The sequence below is a fragment of the Eurosta solidaginis genome, chromosome 1 (genome assembly GCF_040869045.1).
Source record: "Eurosta solidaginis isolate ZX-2024a chromosome 1, ASM4086904v1, whole genome shotgun sequence".
Taxonomy (NCBI): Eukaryota; Metazoa; Arthropoda; class Insecta; order Diptera; family Tephritidae; genus Eurosta; species Eurosta solidaginis.
Window position 1 is genome coordinate 348,451,581 of NC_090319.1, and position 17,508 is coordinate 348,469,088.

The 17,508-nt window shown below is 37.1% G+C and overlaps 1 protein-coding gene across 2 annotated transcripts in view; it reads right to left on the bottom strand.

Moving 5' to 3' along the window:
* The window catches only part of LOC137238040 (serine-rich adhesin for platelets), a 32,761-nt gene that overhangs the window by 12,951 nt on the left and 2,302 nt on the right, over positions 1–17,508 (bottom strand). The window contains exons 3-8 of one of the 2 annotated variants that reach the window (XM_067762576.1): positions 17,359–17,492; positions 15,308–15,423; positions 14,924–15,239; positions 10,361–10,495; positions 9,527–10,182; positions 9,104–9,443 (exon numbers count right to left, since the gene is read on the bottom strand). In XM_067762576.1, coding sequence (XP_067618677.1) covers positions 9,104–9,443; positions 9,527–10,182; positions 10,361–10,495; positions 14,924–15,239; positions 15,308–15,423; positions 17,359–17,492 — 1,697 coding nt within the window. Of the gene's footprint in view, positions 1–9,103; positions 9,444–9,526; positions 10,183–10,360; positions 10,499–14,923; positions 15,240–15,307; positions 15,424–17,358; positions 17,493–17,508 lie in introns of both variants that reach the window. The other variant, XM_067762575.1, reaches the window with a different exon arrangement.

Below are 17,508 nucleotides of genomic sequence, written 5' to 3' on the forward strand. Positions count from 1 at the left end.
CAACAATGTGGCAAACGACACCACACATTATTGCATTTTCCTCAAACCATAAACAATCCATCATCTTTTTCACATACTGCAGCAACGTCGTCTATCACGCCATCATATAAGCGTACTATTAGTACCAATAATATTAGCTCCGAAATCGGTCCACTACTGTCCAACGCAATCAAGTTCACTTCTAAAACAAATGTACTTTTACCCACAGGAGTGGTTAAGGTTACCCGTCACGACGGCTCAACAGTTTTATTGCGCACGTTAATCGATCAAGGCTCCACCGGAGCTCTAGTCAGTGAGCGAGCTGCAGACACCCTTAAATTGGAACGCTGGCCCACCAAAACTAGCATAAAACTAACAAATGGTCAGAAAACATCTGGAAGATATATCACACAATTTACAATAAAATCACGAATTGCTGCAAACTTCCAGCTAGACGTCACAGCTTCAATCGTTAAAAACGTTACGGAGAATTTACCAGTTACAACCATATCATATCATGATTGGCCTCACTTACGTGATCTCGAATTGGCAGACCCGGAATTTTATCGATCACTACCTATTGATTTACTTATTGGTTCAGACCTTTTTTCGGATTTGATAATGGAAGGACTACGAAAGGGCCGCAGCGACGAGCCCATCGCCCAACAAACAGCATTTGGTTGGATTATATCGGGTAAGGCGAACCCCTTATAAATTTAGCAGTACAACAAACTGTTCGCACATTTGCTTGGAAGATTTGGATGCGCTCGTGAAGAAGTTCTATGCACTTGAAAGTATTCCAACTGAAGAACAACATACTCCAGAAGAGATATGGTGTCAAGAACACTATTGCAGGACTACAATTCGTTAGGCAAACGGAAAATACTTAGTACGCTTACCATTGAAAACGTATTTAGACTCGAATTTGACGTTAGGCAAGACTCGGCAAAATGCACTTAATCGTTTTTATTTACTCGAGCGTAAGTTTAACAATAACATCAAGGTCCAAGACCAATACACTGCAACAATTAAAGAATATTTCGACCTCAATCAAATAACGCCTGTTCAGACTAACGAATAACAACATTTGCAACTTTACAACAATCAACCATCTTACTCGTGATGTACATTGCCCCATCACGCCGTGATGAAGGAAGATAGTTTGACAACAAAGTGTCGGGTTGTTTTTGATGCGTCAGCCAGGTCTTCTAGTGGGAAATCATTAAACAACATTCTGTGTAGTGGGCCTCGCCTTTTGAACGACCTACCAGCTGTTTTATTGAACTGGCGTCTGCATGTTTATGTAATTACGGCCGATATTGAAAAAATGTTTCGTTGTAGAGATATGCAGGAAGAAGATTCTGAATACCAACGAATATTTTGGCGCAATACAGATGGTGGAGTTACTGAATATAAGTTAACAACAGTAACTTTCGGTACCGCTTCAGCACCATACTTGGCAAGCGAAACGCTACATCAAATAGCACGAGACGAACGAGAGCATTACTCCTTGGCTGAATTAGTACTTATGAAGGAGATATACGTGGATGATGTTTACACTGGGAGTGAAACTATAGAAAAGACAATTGAGATTCGTAATCAAACGCGAGCCGCCTTAGACTCCGTCGGTATGAAACTTCACAAGTGGGCTAGCAACTCAGCAGAGCTACTCAAATCAATACCGTCAGAGAAGCAAATTAGTACATCTTCTCTCGAGCTAAACAGCGAGGAAACACTGAAAACCTTAGGCATGCGTTGGCAACCAAGAGAGGACTGTTTCCGTTATAACCTCAAGTTCGATTCCAATGTTCATCACACAGGTGTTACAAAACGTTCTGTGCTTTCTCAGATATCGAGACTTTTTGATCCCTGGGGTTTGATTAATCCGATCATTGTCACATCCAAGATAATTTTGAAGCATTTGTGGTCATTCAATTTAGAGTGGGACGAACAACTCCCAAAGAGTTTGATCCTTGAGTGGGAACAGATGGTCTACGATCTGCAAGCGATAAACGAAATTCAAATTCCACGATGGCTAAATTATTCACCTTCCACAACCAAACTTATAGAACGCATTCAGGGATGGTTCCACACAAGTGTATGCTTCCAATGTATATTTACGCGTGCAAGATTCTCAAGGTAACTACCATACTAATATTATCACAGGCAAAACTAAGGTAACCCCAAAACCACCTACATATATGTATTCCTCGTATCGAACTTTGTGCAGCAGTTTTAAGCATAAAACTTGCCAAATGGGTACTTAAGAACATTTCCATAAATGCGAACCGAATTAAAGTATACTATTGGACTGATGCCACCATCGTTTTGTCCTGGATAAGGGGGGCATAAACCGCTGGCCTGTATTCGTATCAAATCGCGTAGGGCTCATTCATACCCAATCGCATTTCAAACAATGGCATCATGTTTCGACTCATGAAAACCACGCCGACCATTAATCAAGAGGCTTGAAAGCAACACAGCTTATAAATTGTGATCTATATTGGCACGGCCCCACTTGATTGTGCAATCCGAAAGAAACCTGGCCTGCCTCGGATTGGACCTTTTTGGAGGATGAAGAAGACGTCGAATACATGGTCAACGTGGCCATTGTAGCCAATGAGAAACTGCCCTTGTTTGAGCGGTACTCATCTTATACTCGTTTGTTAAGGATCACAGCCATGCTATTGCGAGTTAAATACAATCTCACAAATCCTTCGGAAATTCGATTACGAGGTCCACTAACAGCCGCGGAGTTGCAAAATAGTCTAATTCGGCTCGTACAAATTGTTCAAACCCAATGCTATTATGGCGAAATTAAGGCGCTAGCCAAGCATGAAATGGTGCAAAATAAAAGTGACCCTTTCAGCCTAACACCATTCCTGGACGATAACAAAATTATTCGTGTGAGAGGCCGTTTAAGGCAATCGCAATTGCCTTACCAGGAAAGACATCCAATTATCCTTCCAAAATATCATCGATTTACACATCTTCTCATTGATTTTGCTCATAAATCAACACTCCATGGGGTTATCCAACTAACGTCAGCATTTATCCGCAAACGTTTTTGGATCATTCATTCACGCAGAACTATAGCTGCTTTCATCAAAAAATGCATTGTCTGTTTTCGTCAGAGGCCGCAACATTCGACACAGTTAATGGGTGATTTGCCACAAGCAAGAGTTGCTATCAACGTTCGTCCATTTTTAGCCACAGGCGTCGATTACACGGGAGCCATCGACCTTAAAGCATCACGCTATCGCGGACACACTACATATAAAGGCTACATTGCCATTTTCATTTGCTTAACAACTAAGGCTGCCCACCTCGAAGCAGTTTCAGGTGTGTCAACTTATGATTCTCTGTGCGCTCTTCAACGATTTATTGGTCGCCGTGGTCTTTTGTATAGTGACTGTGGAACAAATTTCATGGGTGCCGAACTGCTACTCAAATTACAAGCACAAAAATTTCGCGAATCCCAGCAAAGTGATATCGTACCATTTTTGACTGACAAGGGCAATGGCATTTTAATCCAAAAAATGGAAGTTACAAACGTTGCATCTCAAAAATTTGCCGCTTGCCCATTGAAACACCCTATGAGCACTCAAATTAGCACACACTCTGAATACCCTTTCCTTCCTTCCTTAGCCGATGACGCCAAATAGAACATTAGAACTAGCCGACATCCACTGACAAGGCTCTATCACACCTGTTCGGGGAGTCGGACTTTTAAGCACAAAGAGGATTCATATGCCAGCATGTGTGAGCGTACCCTAACTTGCCAAATTAACCAAAATAGGATTGAGCAACATGCAGCAACAACACGTAAAACGGAGCAGGGGATAGAGTTCTCATCGCAGATAAATGCACCTCTCTTAATAACATGCTATATGTGTGTGCTTATGTACAAATACTTTGGATAATCATAAGCTCATTTTGCACAGCTAGCGGAGATGATTGAAAAACAGTAAAACTCAGTCCTCATCTACAGTAGGCAAATAAATGAGTTTACTCTGTACCAAAATTAATAAATTTAATAAACCAACCATTGGACTTCAAACTTGTTGTTGTTTTATCTTTGCGAGTTGCGCACAAACATCCAGCGAATTAAAACGCAGCGGCTGCGCTGGCTAGGCCATGTTATGCAAATGAAAGATGATGTTCCGGCCAAGAAAGTGTTGCTATCGGAACCCGCCTATGGAAGCAGACGTAGAGGGCCGCCCCCACTCCGTTGGAAGGACCAGGTGGAAAACGATTTAAACTCCCTTGGTGTGACCAATCGGCGCCGGTTGGCGGAGCGAAGGAGCGACTGGCGCGCCTTGTTGGACGGCCATAAACGTTTAGACGGCCAATTAAGTAAGTAATGTATGTATGTATTAATGTAAATATGTAATGTAGGTAGCTCATAAGAATTAATTAGAATAATTTTGTATAAATACTAAGGCAACTTCGCTAATAAAAACAATGATTGGTTTGACACCAAAACAATAAAATAGTCGATACAAATTATGCCAAATAGACGAAAAAATTACAATAAAAACTTCTTTACATTATTACTTGTCCATTGATTACTGATCATACCTAATTTGTAGAATAATATAATACCTCATAAAATAAATAAATGTAAGGCACGATAACCTCCGAAGAGATTTTAGGTCGAGTTTCCAATTTGCGTCGTGCTGCTTTTAGTTTTGCATACAAATTGGCGGGACAGGACCTACTTGTTTCATGCCGACTCCGAACGGCATCTGCAAGGCATATGAGTTTTCACTGAGAAGCTTTTTAGAAATACACTCGGAGTGCTTGCCAAACAAACTGAAAAAACTTGTTTCAAAAATGTTGATGTTGCTTTGCACGGGGCGTGAACCCAGGATCTGCGGTGTGGTAGGCGGAGGACGCTACCATCACACCACGGCGCACAGTGGACCGAAATTGAAAAGTTGGGACTTAGGACTTTAAATGTACATTTTCGTATTCTGTGATCTTTTCCCATAATTTATTGTTATATAACATTTTTTCGTAAAACCTAATATAAAAAAGTTGTGTCACTTTTAGTAAATGGATTTCATATCGACATAACCTAACGAGCATATGTGTACATCTAGGTATTTTTACCAATTTGCAGCAATTTTGGATCACTAAAATAATTTTTAACACGCTTTTATTAGCTTGGCATGTATGTAACGGAATCTTTGAGCTTAATTTTCATCGGTTTCTAGAAGTCTGATTAATTTGAATCTTTGCATACGTATCAAGGACCGATGACAATGCATTAATGTGATGGTGTGGTGACATAAGGTCAACGGCCATGTCAATTGGCCTTATTACCACTTTGAATGGCCATAAGTTTGATTGAAACTTCGCACACGTATCAAGGCTCGATGACAATGCATTAATGTGATGGTGTGGTGTCGCTGCTCTCGTCTATAATCCCAATGATCTGCCGACCCTTTTCGGTGCTGTGCTTGAACTAAAAAACTAAAAATAAATAGCTAACCGAACTAAAAAATAGAAAATAATTTTCAATTAAAAAGAGTTTATATAACAGTAGTAGAAGGTCAAACAATCATTTATAGTTAATCACCTCAAAATAAAATTATAATAAAATTTAATTTATTAACAGAATAATTTAATTCACAGTAAAAAGCGTGGGGTGCTTGATATTGAATGTTACAATCATTCTATTGGCAACTATCTGAGAGTAAAGATATGAAATGTAGTCAAATGCACCCCACGCTTTTTAAACTGAATTAAATTATTCTGTTAATAAATTAAATTTTATTATAATTTTATTTTGAGGTGATTAAATATAAATGATTGTTTGACCTTCTACTACTGTTATTTAAACTCTTTTTACTTTAAAATTATTTTCTATTTTTTAGTTCGGTTAGCTATAAAAGTGTGTTTTTTTAGGTTTTTTTAAACTATTATTTATTACTGTTCAGAGTGGTTAATTGGTAGACGTGGTAAAGCAAGGGCACGGTATAACGAATGATGGAAATACCGCTAGACAATTTTTCGCTGATATTAAAACTACCGCCTCTATAACAGGTGTTAGTGAAAATCGCATTCAAAGATTCTCCACAATATTTGGGGCACTTTCATGTGGGTGTCCAATAGATGTACAAAAGTTCAACATGTACGCCAGATAAACCATTCGAGTTTCCGTCGAGTTATATGAATGTTATTACATGCCTTCAAGTGTGCATAAAATTTTAGAACATGGAGCTTCAATAATAGAGCATTTTGGTTCCATTCCTATCGGTAAGTTGTCCGAAGAAGCCGCTCAATCCAGAAATAAAGATTTTAGAGCATATCGTCGAGACCATGCAAGAAAAATTAGCCGCAAAGCCACAAATGAGGACATTTTAAATAATTTGTTAGTTACTTCTGACCCATTTCTTTCATCGAGGAGATCGAAATTACCTAGTAAGCATGAGGAAATATCCGATGAAGTGAAATCTCTACTACTCCTACCGCAAAACCTCGACTATGATACAGAAAACTAAATATTTTAGTTTCTCAATTTTAATTGGGTACGAATATACATACTACATATGAAACGCAACATTTACTGAAAATAATAAAAATTGTTTTTTTTTTTTAAGTTTTTTTTGTTGTCATATACCTACATATATGTATGTATATTTGGAAATTTCACGGACTATTGACCGATCGAAGAATTTTTGCTTTTAATTACTCATTTGGTACTAACGAACAAGCTGGAACAGTAGGAATCATATAAACAAAAAAAAAAATAAAAAATTAACGAACAAGCTGGAATAGCTAAATTTTTGATTTGAACCTTTTTTGGATTGTTAAATGTAAATTCAATATAAAAAAATTAAATGTATAGTATGAATTATCAAAATTTTTTTTTTAAATTCTACCCAAAATTAAAAAGTGATTCGCAATACTAAAAAAAAAACAAAAAAAAAAAAAAAAAAAACAAAAAAAAAAAAAAAAAACGCGAGCCTTTTCGAACCATGAAACCGAGTACATTGCATAGTATATAACCCTTACTATATAAATAAATTAACGAAGTTTTGAGGAAATGTGAGGAAAATGAGTTAACGGTAAAAATGTGATTTTCCCCATACATTACGTTTTTTTATTTGCTATACCTTTTGTGTTTAAGACTATGAAAAAATTCTCATATATAACAAGTAAGGAAGTTAGGGTGTAACCGAACATTACATACTCAGCTGAGAGCTTTGGAGACAAAATAAGGGAAAATCACCATTTAGGAAAATGAACCTAGGGTAACCCTGGAATGTGTTTCTATGACATGGGTATTAAATGGAAGGTATTAAAGAGTATTTTAAAAGGGAGTGGGCCATAGTTCTATACGTGGACGCCATTTCGGGATATCGCCATAAAGGTGGACCAAGGGTGACTCTAAAATGTGTTTGTACGATATGGGTATCAAATTCAAGGTATTAATGAGGATTTTAAAAGGGAGTGGTCCATAGTCGTATATGTGAAGGCATTTTCGAGATATCGACCAAAATGTGGACAAGGGTGACCCAGAACATCATCTGTCGGGTACCGCTAATTTATTTATATATGTAATACCACGAACAGTATTTCTGCCATGATTCCAAGGGCTTTTGATTTCGCCCTGCAGAACTTTTACAATTTCCTCTAATTAATATGGTAGGTGTCACACCCGCTTTACAAATTTTTTCCAAAGTTATGTATACTTTGCGTCAAAAAACCAAACCAATCTTTCATCCTTTTTTTCGTATTTGGTATAGATTTATGGTATTTTTTTCTTTTTCGAAATTTTCGATATCGAAAAAGGGGGGCGTGGTCATAGTCGGATTTCCCCATTTTTAATACCAAGATAAAGTGAGTTCAGATAAGTACGTGGACTAAGTCTAGTAAAGATATATCGATTTTTGTTCAAGTTATCGTCTTAACGGCCGAGCGGAAGGGCAGACGGTCGACTGTGTATAAAAACTGGGCGTGGCTTCAATCGATTTCGCCCATTTGCACAGAAAACAGTTATAATTATAGAAGCAATGTACCTACCAAATTTCACATGGATTGGTGAATTTTTGTTCGACTTATGGCATTAAAAGTATTCTAGACAAATTAAATGAAAAGGGGCGGAGCCACGCCCATTTTGAAAATTTCTTTTATTTTTGTATTTTGTTGCACCATATCATTACTGGAGTTGAATTTTGACATAATTTACTTATATACTGTAAAGATATTAAATTTTTTGTTAAAATTTCACTTTTAAAATTTTTTTTTTTAAAAGTGGGCGTGTTCGTGATCCGATTTTGCTAATTTTTATTTAGCACACATATAGTGACAGGAGTAACGTTCCTGCCAAACTTAATCATGATCTTCAACGACTGCCAAATTACAGCTTGCAAAACTTTTAAATTACCTTATTTTAGAAGTGGGCGCTACCACGCCCATTCTACAACATTTTACTAGTTTTCAAGTCAACCCACCTACCCAGTTTCACCGCTTTATCCATCTTTGGTATTGAATTATCGCACTTTTTCCGTTTTTCGAAATTTTCGATATCGAAAAAGTGAGCGTGGTTATAGGCCGATTTCGTTCATTTTAAATAGCGATCTGAGATGAGTGCCCAGGAACCTACATACCAAATTTCATCAAGATGCCTCAAAATTTACTCAAGTTATCGTGTTCACGGACAGATAGACGGACGGACGGACTTAAAATCGATCCACATCAAAGTTTTTGTGTTATTAACTAATATTTTTTTTCATTTCCCTAAAAAAAAACAACAAAAAGATCTAAAATTATTAATTATGTGCAGTTAGTAAATATAAAATCCGAAATGGAATCATGCAAAATCTTAGTTAATGTTTTTGAACCAGCCTTTATACATATACTAACCGCTGCCTCCAAATAAAAAATGCTGAAATTTGCGTTGATTGAAAAATAAAATTTCCGAAAAATCTCATTTGCGTACAACTAAAACATTTTGTAAACATTTTATGCAAACAATTTTCAGATTTTAAAAGAGGGAATAGGAGGAAAGAGAAGGAAAAAGGTAAGAATTACAGACATTTTAAGATATTTAAATATTAAGATGAATAAAATATAGAATGTATGCAAACCATAATTGTATAAATTTACTTACGAATCTCTTTTGGGTGCACCTTTTGTAATAAACTACTATAGCAATCGGATTTGCGATTTTCTGGTCCCGCTGCTGATCGATGAAGGCCATCGGCAGGTATTGTTTCATAACCATGATCCTTGGATCCATAGCTATTACTGCGCATGCGCGTTTTATCTCCATGTATATTTGGCATAGTAAATACGCTGGCGCGATGCGTTTCCATTAGTTCAGCTGCAGCAATGTCCAATGGACTAACACCTAAGGCGACTGTCGCGTTATCAACATATTTGCGTGTCATAACGGGTGAGTTGTTTTGTGAGGAAGGAGAATGTCGCGAAAATTTGTTCTTTTTCATTACCTGCAAATTATGAAGGTTAAAGGTTTAAATTTATTGATCGTTTCCAGATTCATGACAATACTCCACTTTGACCATTTCCTTACCTTTGCATACATGCCTTCGATATCTTTGGAAGGACTTAAACTTTTACTTTTATTTTTTTGTGGTGTTACATCAACAGTTTTACTAGATGCTGCATTTATTGTAGGAATTATTGTGTTCGTCACTGAAGCCACAACGCCACTTAAATTCAATTCACCAGCAGGACCAGCACATTCAATCACAGATATAACCGAACTACGTCCTGATGTAATATTCGATTTGGGCGTTGGTGGAAGCGGTGAATTTGCTTGTCGCTTTTCTGGTTTCGGTGAACCCAAATTACAAATCGAAGAACTGTTATTCGACGACGAGGAGGCCTGTCGTGAGTGCTTTTGTGTGCGTAAACTATCAACCGGTGGCGGTATAGGTGTACCGTTTTCTGAAATAGGTCTCGTCACTTGCGCATTATTGCTGTAAGCAACATGCTGAAACGTGGATGCTGCCGTATTTGCTATATTATATTGTGCTACAGGTTCGTTATAACCATGAGCGTTGTTCGCATTTTCATGCGAACTGCTATTGTTTATTTCAACCGATACTACCATTGAATTCATTGGTTGTATTTGTGCATACGTCTCTGAACCGCTAGTGTAAATATCTGTTAGAACATTTGGATTATTGCGCATGTTTGGGTCTTCAATAGCTGCATATGTTTCATCTTAGAGGAAGAAAAAAATGTGTATGTTGTTCGTTCTTTATAACACTAATAGAGGCCGTTTTCTCGCCAGAATTTTCAATTTTAAACGGACCGATAAAAAATTGTGTTTGTAAACAAAATTTATATATACTATCGGTAAGATGAGAAAACGGCACTAAAAATGTAATTTTTATCTCACCAGAATCATCTGACACCGTAGCATAATGCGAATCATTTCCATCACGCGTCAACGCAGCCAATCGTTGAGTTGGTTTTGGGGGCTGTTGTGCGAGTATATTAGCCAGCGGCTCTCGCACACTTATACTGGTGTAGCCTTCTAAAAGAAAACAAGTAAGGAAGGCTAATTTGGTTGTAACTGAACATTACATACCCAGCTGAGAGCTTTGGAGACAAAATAAGGGAAAATCACAAGGTAGGAAAATGAACCTATGGTATCCCTGGCATGTGTTTGTTGTTGTTGTTGTTGTAGCGATGAGGTTACTCCCCGAAGGCTTTGGAGTGTGTTATCGATGTGATGGTCCTTTTCCGGATACAGATCCGGTACGCTCCGGTAACAGACCATCTCGGGAACGATTTATATGGCCACATTAAACCTTCAGGCCATGAAGAGCTTGGGGTCGCCAGAGCCTCGTCTGTTAGTGAGACAGGATTCGCCACGGATAGGTGAGGTTGACAATTGGGTTTGGAGAAGCTATATATTACGCTGGCAACCTGCAAGGGTTACGCTACACAGCTCCTTGAATCTGGTATTTTAGTCGCCTCTTACGGCAGGCATACCTACCGTGGGTATATTCTGCCCCCTAACCCGCTGGGGGAATGTGTTTGTATGACATGGGTATCAAATGAAAGGTGTTAATGGGTATTTTAAAAGCGAGTGGGCCTTAGTTCTATAAGTGGACGCCTTTTCGAGACATCGCCATAAAGGTGGACCGGGGGTGACTCTAGAATGTGTTTGTACGATATGGGAATCAAATGAAAGGTGTTAATGATTATTTAAAAGGGAGTGGGCCTTAGTTCTATAGGTGGACGCCTTTTCGGGATATCGCCATAAAGGTGGACCAGGGGTGACTCTACGGTGCCACGCCCATTTTGAAATTTTCTTTTATTTTTATATTTTGTTGCACCATATCATTGCTGGAGTTGAATGTTGAGATAATTTACTTATATACTGTAAAGATATTAAATTTTTTGTTAAAATTTGACTTAAAACATTTTTTTTTAAAAAGTTGGCGTGTTCGTCATCCGATTTTGCTAATTTTTACTTATCACACATATAGGAAAAGGAGTAACGTTCCTGCCAAATTTCATCATTATATCTTCAACGACTGCCAAATTACGGCTTGCAAAACTTTTAAATTACCTTCTTTTAAAAGTGGGCGCTGCCACGTTCCCAGGTATCCTTATAGCAATATCATGTCGAATCATGCATCCTTTTTATTTTTCGAACTTTTTCCATAAAAGTCCACATACTTACTTACTTACTTAAAAGTCCACATATAAAAGGAAAATCTGCATCTTTATTTTTTAAGTCCGAGAGAACTAGTTAAGCTCGGACTTTTAAAAATAAAAGTCCCGAAATAAAAGTTAAATTATGACTTTTATTTTTTAAGGCCGAAATAGTAGTCCCGCTTGATAACAAAGAAACGGCTTATCCGAATTAAAAAAATTTGGTACCAATCGATTCTCCTGGATTCCTAAAATTTAAAACCTTACGGACTTTTGAAAATTTCTGTTAATAATACTAGAAATTTATCATAAACAAACTAGATAGAAAATCTCGTAGTATAAATGGTGAACTTGCAGTGGATTTTTGTAATAAATTTCGTTCTAATACAACTATTAGAGGGAAAATTGGTAAATCGCATTGTGCTATGATAGGAAAGCTTTCCAAAAAAAGAAATGGTCGTAATCGGTCAGTAGCCACTCCTCTTTCTGTATATAGAAATTTCCGCACAGAACATGCAATATTTGAATATCTAAAGAAGCCACGTTATTAAAATTTGGGACGAAAATTACTGCCATTGCATGTAGTTGATCTACATAATTTTTTTGGACAATGGGCGTGGCATCAACTACTTTCCAAATAAGATTTTTTGGACTTTCAAGTGCGATAACTCGTACATACTTTGAGCAATATTTTTGCAAATTGGTAAGCGAACTTCATATTTGTATTTGTACATGCCGACAGAAAAGGTCTTAAAATCGAATTAAAGTCACACCCACTTGTATATAAAAATATCAAAACTGGCTACTTGAATTCATTGCTAAGTACGTGAATATATCGGAGTTATTTCGGGACTATTGTGGGATCATTTGGGGATCTTTCCGGTATCATTCCTGGATGACTTTCGATAACCCGTCAGGGTCATTTCGGGACTTTTTCGGGATCATTTGGGGATCTTTCCAGCATCATTTCTGGATAGTTTTCGGGATCCGCCCGGGATTCCGTGAGGATTATTTCGGGACTTTTCCGGGACTATATCGGGATGATTTTTTGGCCCTTCCGGCATAATTTCTGGATAGTTTTCGGGATTTGTCCGGGATCATTTCGGGACTATTTTGATATCATTTTGGGACCCTTCCGGAATCATTTAAGGACTCTTCGAAACCGGTAGTTCAGCACACATGATTTTTTATTTATTATTGTGAACTTTTATGGCCATGGATTTGCTGCAAATGCCTAATGTTTGTTATTCGTAATTTTGTGTTTTTCTAGTCCTGAGGATGGTTTTAGATTGAAACCGAAATACCGACCAATTATATAAATTATAATACCACAAAATATATGGTGCTTTATTTACCTTTGCCGCCTTGAGCTCAATAATTAACCAAGAATTTAAAATTTTGTTTTTAAGTTAAATTAATTGATATGGCAGCGGTGAAGGAATTACTATTCATGGAACAAAGGAGTAAAACTACAATTAGCTAAAACCAAAGAGAATTTTTTAGATGAAAATAGTGTTGCTTTTTCGTGTGTTTAGCTGGTTAAAATATTACAAAAAGTGTAGTTATAGCTATAATAGTTCGTTACAGGATTCATTTAAAATAATCAAAAATAGATCGAAAAAGCTGTATTAGATATTAAAAATAAAACATACCGAACTTTAATTACGAATAATTTGCAGCAAATCCATGGCCATAAAAGCTCATAATTTAAAAAATCATGTGTGCTGAACTACCGAAATGATCCCGACGGGATCCCGGACAAATCCCGAAAACTATCTAGAAATTATGCCGGAAGGGCCCAAAATCATCCCGGAAAAGTCCCGAATTACCCTAACAAGATCCCGAAAACCATCCAGAAATTATACCGGAAGAGTCCCCAAATGATACCGAAATAAACCCGACGCGATCCCGAAAACCATCCATAAATGATCCCGGAATACTCCCGAAATAATCCTCACGGAATCCCGGACGGATCCCGAAAACTATCCAGAAATGATACCGGAAGGATCCCCAAATGATCCCGCAATAGTCCCGAAATAACTCCGACATATTCACGTACTTAGCAATGAATTCAAGTAGCCAGTTTTGATATTTTTATATACAAGTGGGTGTGACTTTAATTCGATTTTAAAACTTTTTCCGTCGGCATGTACAAATACAAATATGAAGTTCGCTTGCCAATTTGCAAAAATATTGCTCAAAGTATGTACGAGTTATCGCACTTGAAAGTCCAAAAAATTTTATTTGGAAAGTAGTCGGTGCCACGCCCATTGTCCAAAAAAATTATGTGGATCAACTACATGCAATGTCAGTAATTTACGTGCAAATTTAAATAACGTGGCTTCTTTAGATACTCAAATATTGCATGTTCTGTGCGGAAATTTCTATATACAGAAAGAGGCGTGGCTACTGACCGATTACGAACATTTCTTTTTTTGGAAAGCTTTTACCAATTTTCACTCTAGTTGTATTGGACCGAAATTTATTGCAAAAATCCACTGCAAGTTCACTATTTATACTACGAGATTTTCGATCTAGTTTGTTTATGATAAATTTCTAGTATTATTAACAAAAATTTTCAAAAGTCCATAAGGTTTTAAATTTTAGGAATCCAGGAGAATCGATCGGTACCAAATTTTTTAATTCGGATAAGCCGTTTCTTTGTTATCAAGCGGGACTTATTTCGGCCTTAAAAAATAAAAGTCTTGATTAACTCTTATTTCGGGACTTTTATTTTTAAAGTCCGAGTTTAACTAGTTCTATCGGACTCAAAAAATAAAAATCCGAAAATAATTTTTATCTTGAGCCAAATATAATTAAAGTCCAAAATTAACAGTTTTGCAAGGACTTATATTATAAAAGGAATGACAGTTTCAGCCCCTGGTCATAAGGTCAACCCACCTCCCAAGTTTCATCGCTTTATCCGTCTTTGGTAATGAATTATCGCACTTTTTCGGTTTTTCGATATCGAAAAAGTGGGCGTGGTTATATTCCTTTTCTTTCATTTTAAATATCGATCTGTGATGAGTGTCCAGGAAACTACATGCCAAATTTCATCAAGATACCTCAAAATGCACTCACGGACGGACATGACTAAATGAATTTATTTTTTCGCGCAGATCATTTTGATATATAGAAATAAGTCTATATCTATCTCGATTAGTTTATGCCGTTACGGATTACCGTTATGCGAACAAAATTAATATACTCTGTGAGCTCTGCTCAGCTGAGTATAATGAAAGCAAACTCAATTGTTAGTTTGCAATTTGTTTTCTTTTAAGGCTATAAAACTTACTTGAAGAATCCTGTGAATCGCCACTAAAATGCTGACTGGTTATGGGTGGTGTCATATATGGAAGATCCTGACTCGCCGATATCATACCTGCAATGGCCGAGGCTGCTGGTATTTCAGCTTGCACAGGTACATCATTTGAGTTTTGCGATGAATCGCTATGGTTTAAGTTTCGTGAGATTGTCCCATTAATTAGTGGTGGCTGATTGCTATGAATGACATTACTACTATTTCCAGCAGCTACTACAGCCGCTGCAGCGGCTGCAGCTGAAGTCGTTGGTGGATTTACTTGAGCATAAGGATGCTCTGTGTTACGTACCTGTAATTTGTTTAAAAAATTTGTTAACATAAATTAAGCATATACGATATATTGAATTCATCACTTACTTTCGCGTAGTCATGTGGGGGATTTCGTACTCTAGAATAAGGCGAGCTGACATCATCAGCTTGGCTAATTGAACTGTGCTGAGACACACTTGTTTGCTTCTTTATACTTGGAGAGGCTGAAACGGCAAAATTTTTACACTGTATGCAATGTTTTCACGTTTTCATCCAAAAGTAAAGGTGTGCTGGATTCGGACTAAAATATTTGCCATTAAATATTGTAACGAATTTTGGGAAATTCCTGATAATTATTTTGTAGCTTCTGTTATCGTTCGAATCTCTGAACTGTCGAATAAATAACCCAAATATTCAGCATAACAAAACGTTCTTTATTTAGCTACTTTGGGAGTAGTATTTCACAATTACAATTAACGCGTACTTCACTATAGCGTGTTAAAATCAAAGCTCCTCAGCTTGCGATGCTTTTATACTCTCGGTTACCTCGTTCGCCCATTTCTCCTAAGGTCTAGACGTTTCACAAACGAGCCTTCTAGAACAGTTGTATCCCATGTCTGCTTATGTAGATAACGCGCCCAGTTTTTAAATAACAAATTGAACTTCACCCAATCTAATCCCATAAGTGATATTATATCGCGTACCCAAATCAAAAGAGCAATCACCTCAAAAAACCGCAATGTTCAGAAAACTCGAAAAACTGCCCCATTCATTTAGGTCGATGCAATTTTTTTATTTTACTAAGTCGTTTCTTGCTGATTAGTGGAGATATTAGCTAATCGAGTATTCTAAATCTTAATCAAGTTGTTCTTTATAGGGCTTTATTGTACTAATATGTGCAAAAATGCGAAAATCAGAATTTTATCGTACAACGTCCTATCTCAGCATCAACTCAGAACATTTAGAGCTGAGATACGGCGTTTATGAAACAAATTCTGATATAGAGCTCTTCAACAAAGGATGACGGAAAATCGATCCAATATACATACGTCAATAGTTCTATGCTCTTAAGTCAGGTGATGCCACTAAGACTTTTTTCAAAGAACTTAATTCAAATCTTTTATTTTCCATTCCGATAAAAATATGTTGGGGTAAAAACATACTATATTGTAATACTCAAATATGAAGTATGTGGCTTTTACAATATGCTCGCAATGAGTTTTGACCGACCATATATGGTAATACCTTTTTTTGGTACATAAAAAGAAATGGCAATTTCATGTAGAAGGAGTTTGCGAATATAAAGGACAGTTCGAACGAACGGACCTATAAAAATGGTTAAATTTATTTCTATTTGATGCTGGTTACTTGGATATAAGAAAGGTTATCTCTATTTGCAAGATTTGGGGGCAAAAAAAAAAAAAACAACGAAATTTAAAAAGGGAAGACCGAAAATTATTCTATTAGATTAGACATATGTACATCAACTATCCACCCTGGGATTCAAGAGGTTGATAAGCGAAATTCATTGCTTCCGCAACTGTTATAAATATAAATGTATCATATATATATTTAGCAGGCGATCCCAAATTCCTCATGGAGTTAGGGGGTGGGGGCGGAATGGCTAGTAGGATCAATGTGGTCATGTTAAATCGTATGGTCGGGCTAGTACCTTAGTGGTGCTTGTTACCGGAACGTACTGGATCTATATCCGACAAAGGACCATTTATACCGAATTTCCTCATCGGAAAATCCACAAAACAACTATGTATGTATATTGATCCGCTCATCCTAATCTATCATTCAGCTTACAGGGCTGTTATAGTTTGTGCTCCAAGTATAAATGGGTCGATTTGTATGGACGAAAGTTAACCTATATCGCGCCATCGATTTTTCGTTAGGATTTGGGCTCAGGAAAAAAAAGTTCCACTACAGCCTCCCCTGCTAAATATGTGTATGATACATTCATATTTGTAACAGGATTCCCCTCGCGTAGGTGAGGTTGACAATTGTGTTGCGGAAGCTTTGAAGCTATACAGCTTTTTATTGCGCTTATCAACCCCTTGAAACCTGAATCACGTCACATTGTTTAACGATTATTCCAAAAACTAAGTTTTTAATACCAAAGGATTATTTACAGCATTATTATTGAAACTTACGACTTTTATTATGATCATTTCCTTCACCTAGCACTCGTTTATCTGCTACAGTTTCGTAAAGTTCAGATCCATTATCACCGTTCGCATCTCCAACTGGAATATCTGGCAGACTACGATGGGCTGCTGTGCTTGCTCTAAAATGAGAATATA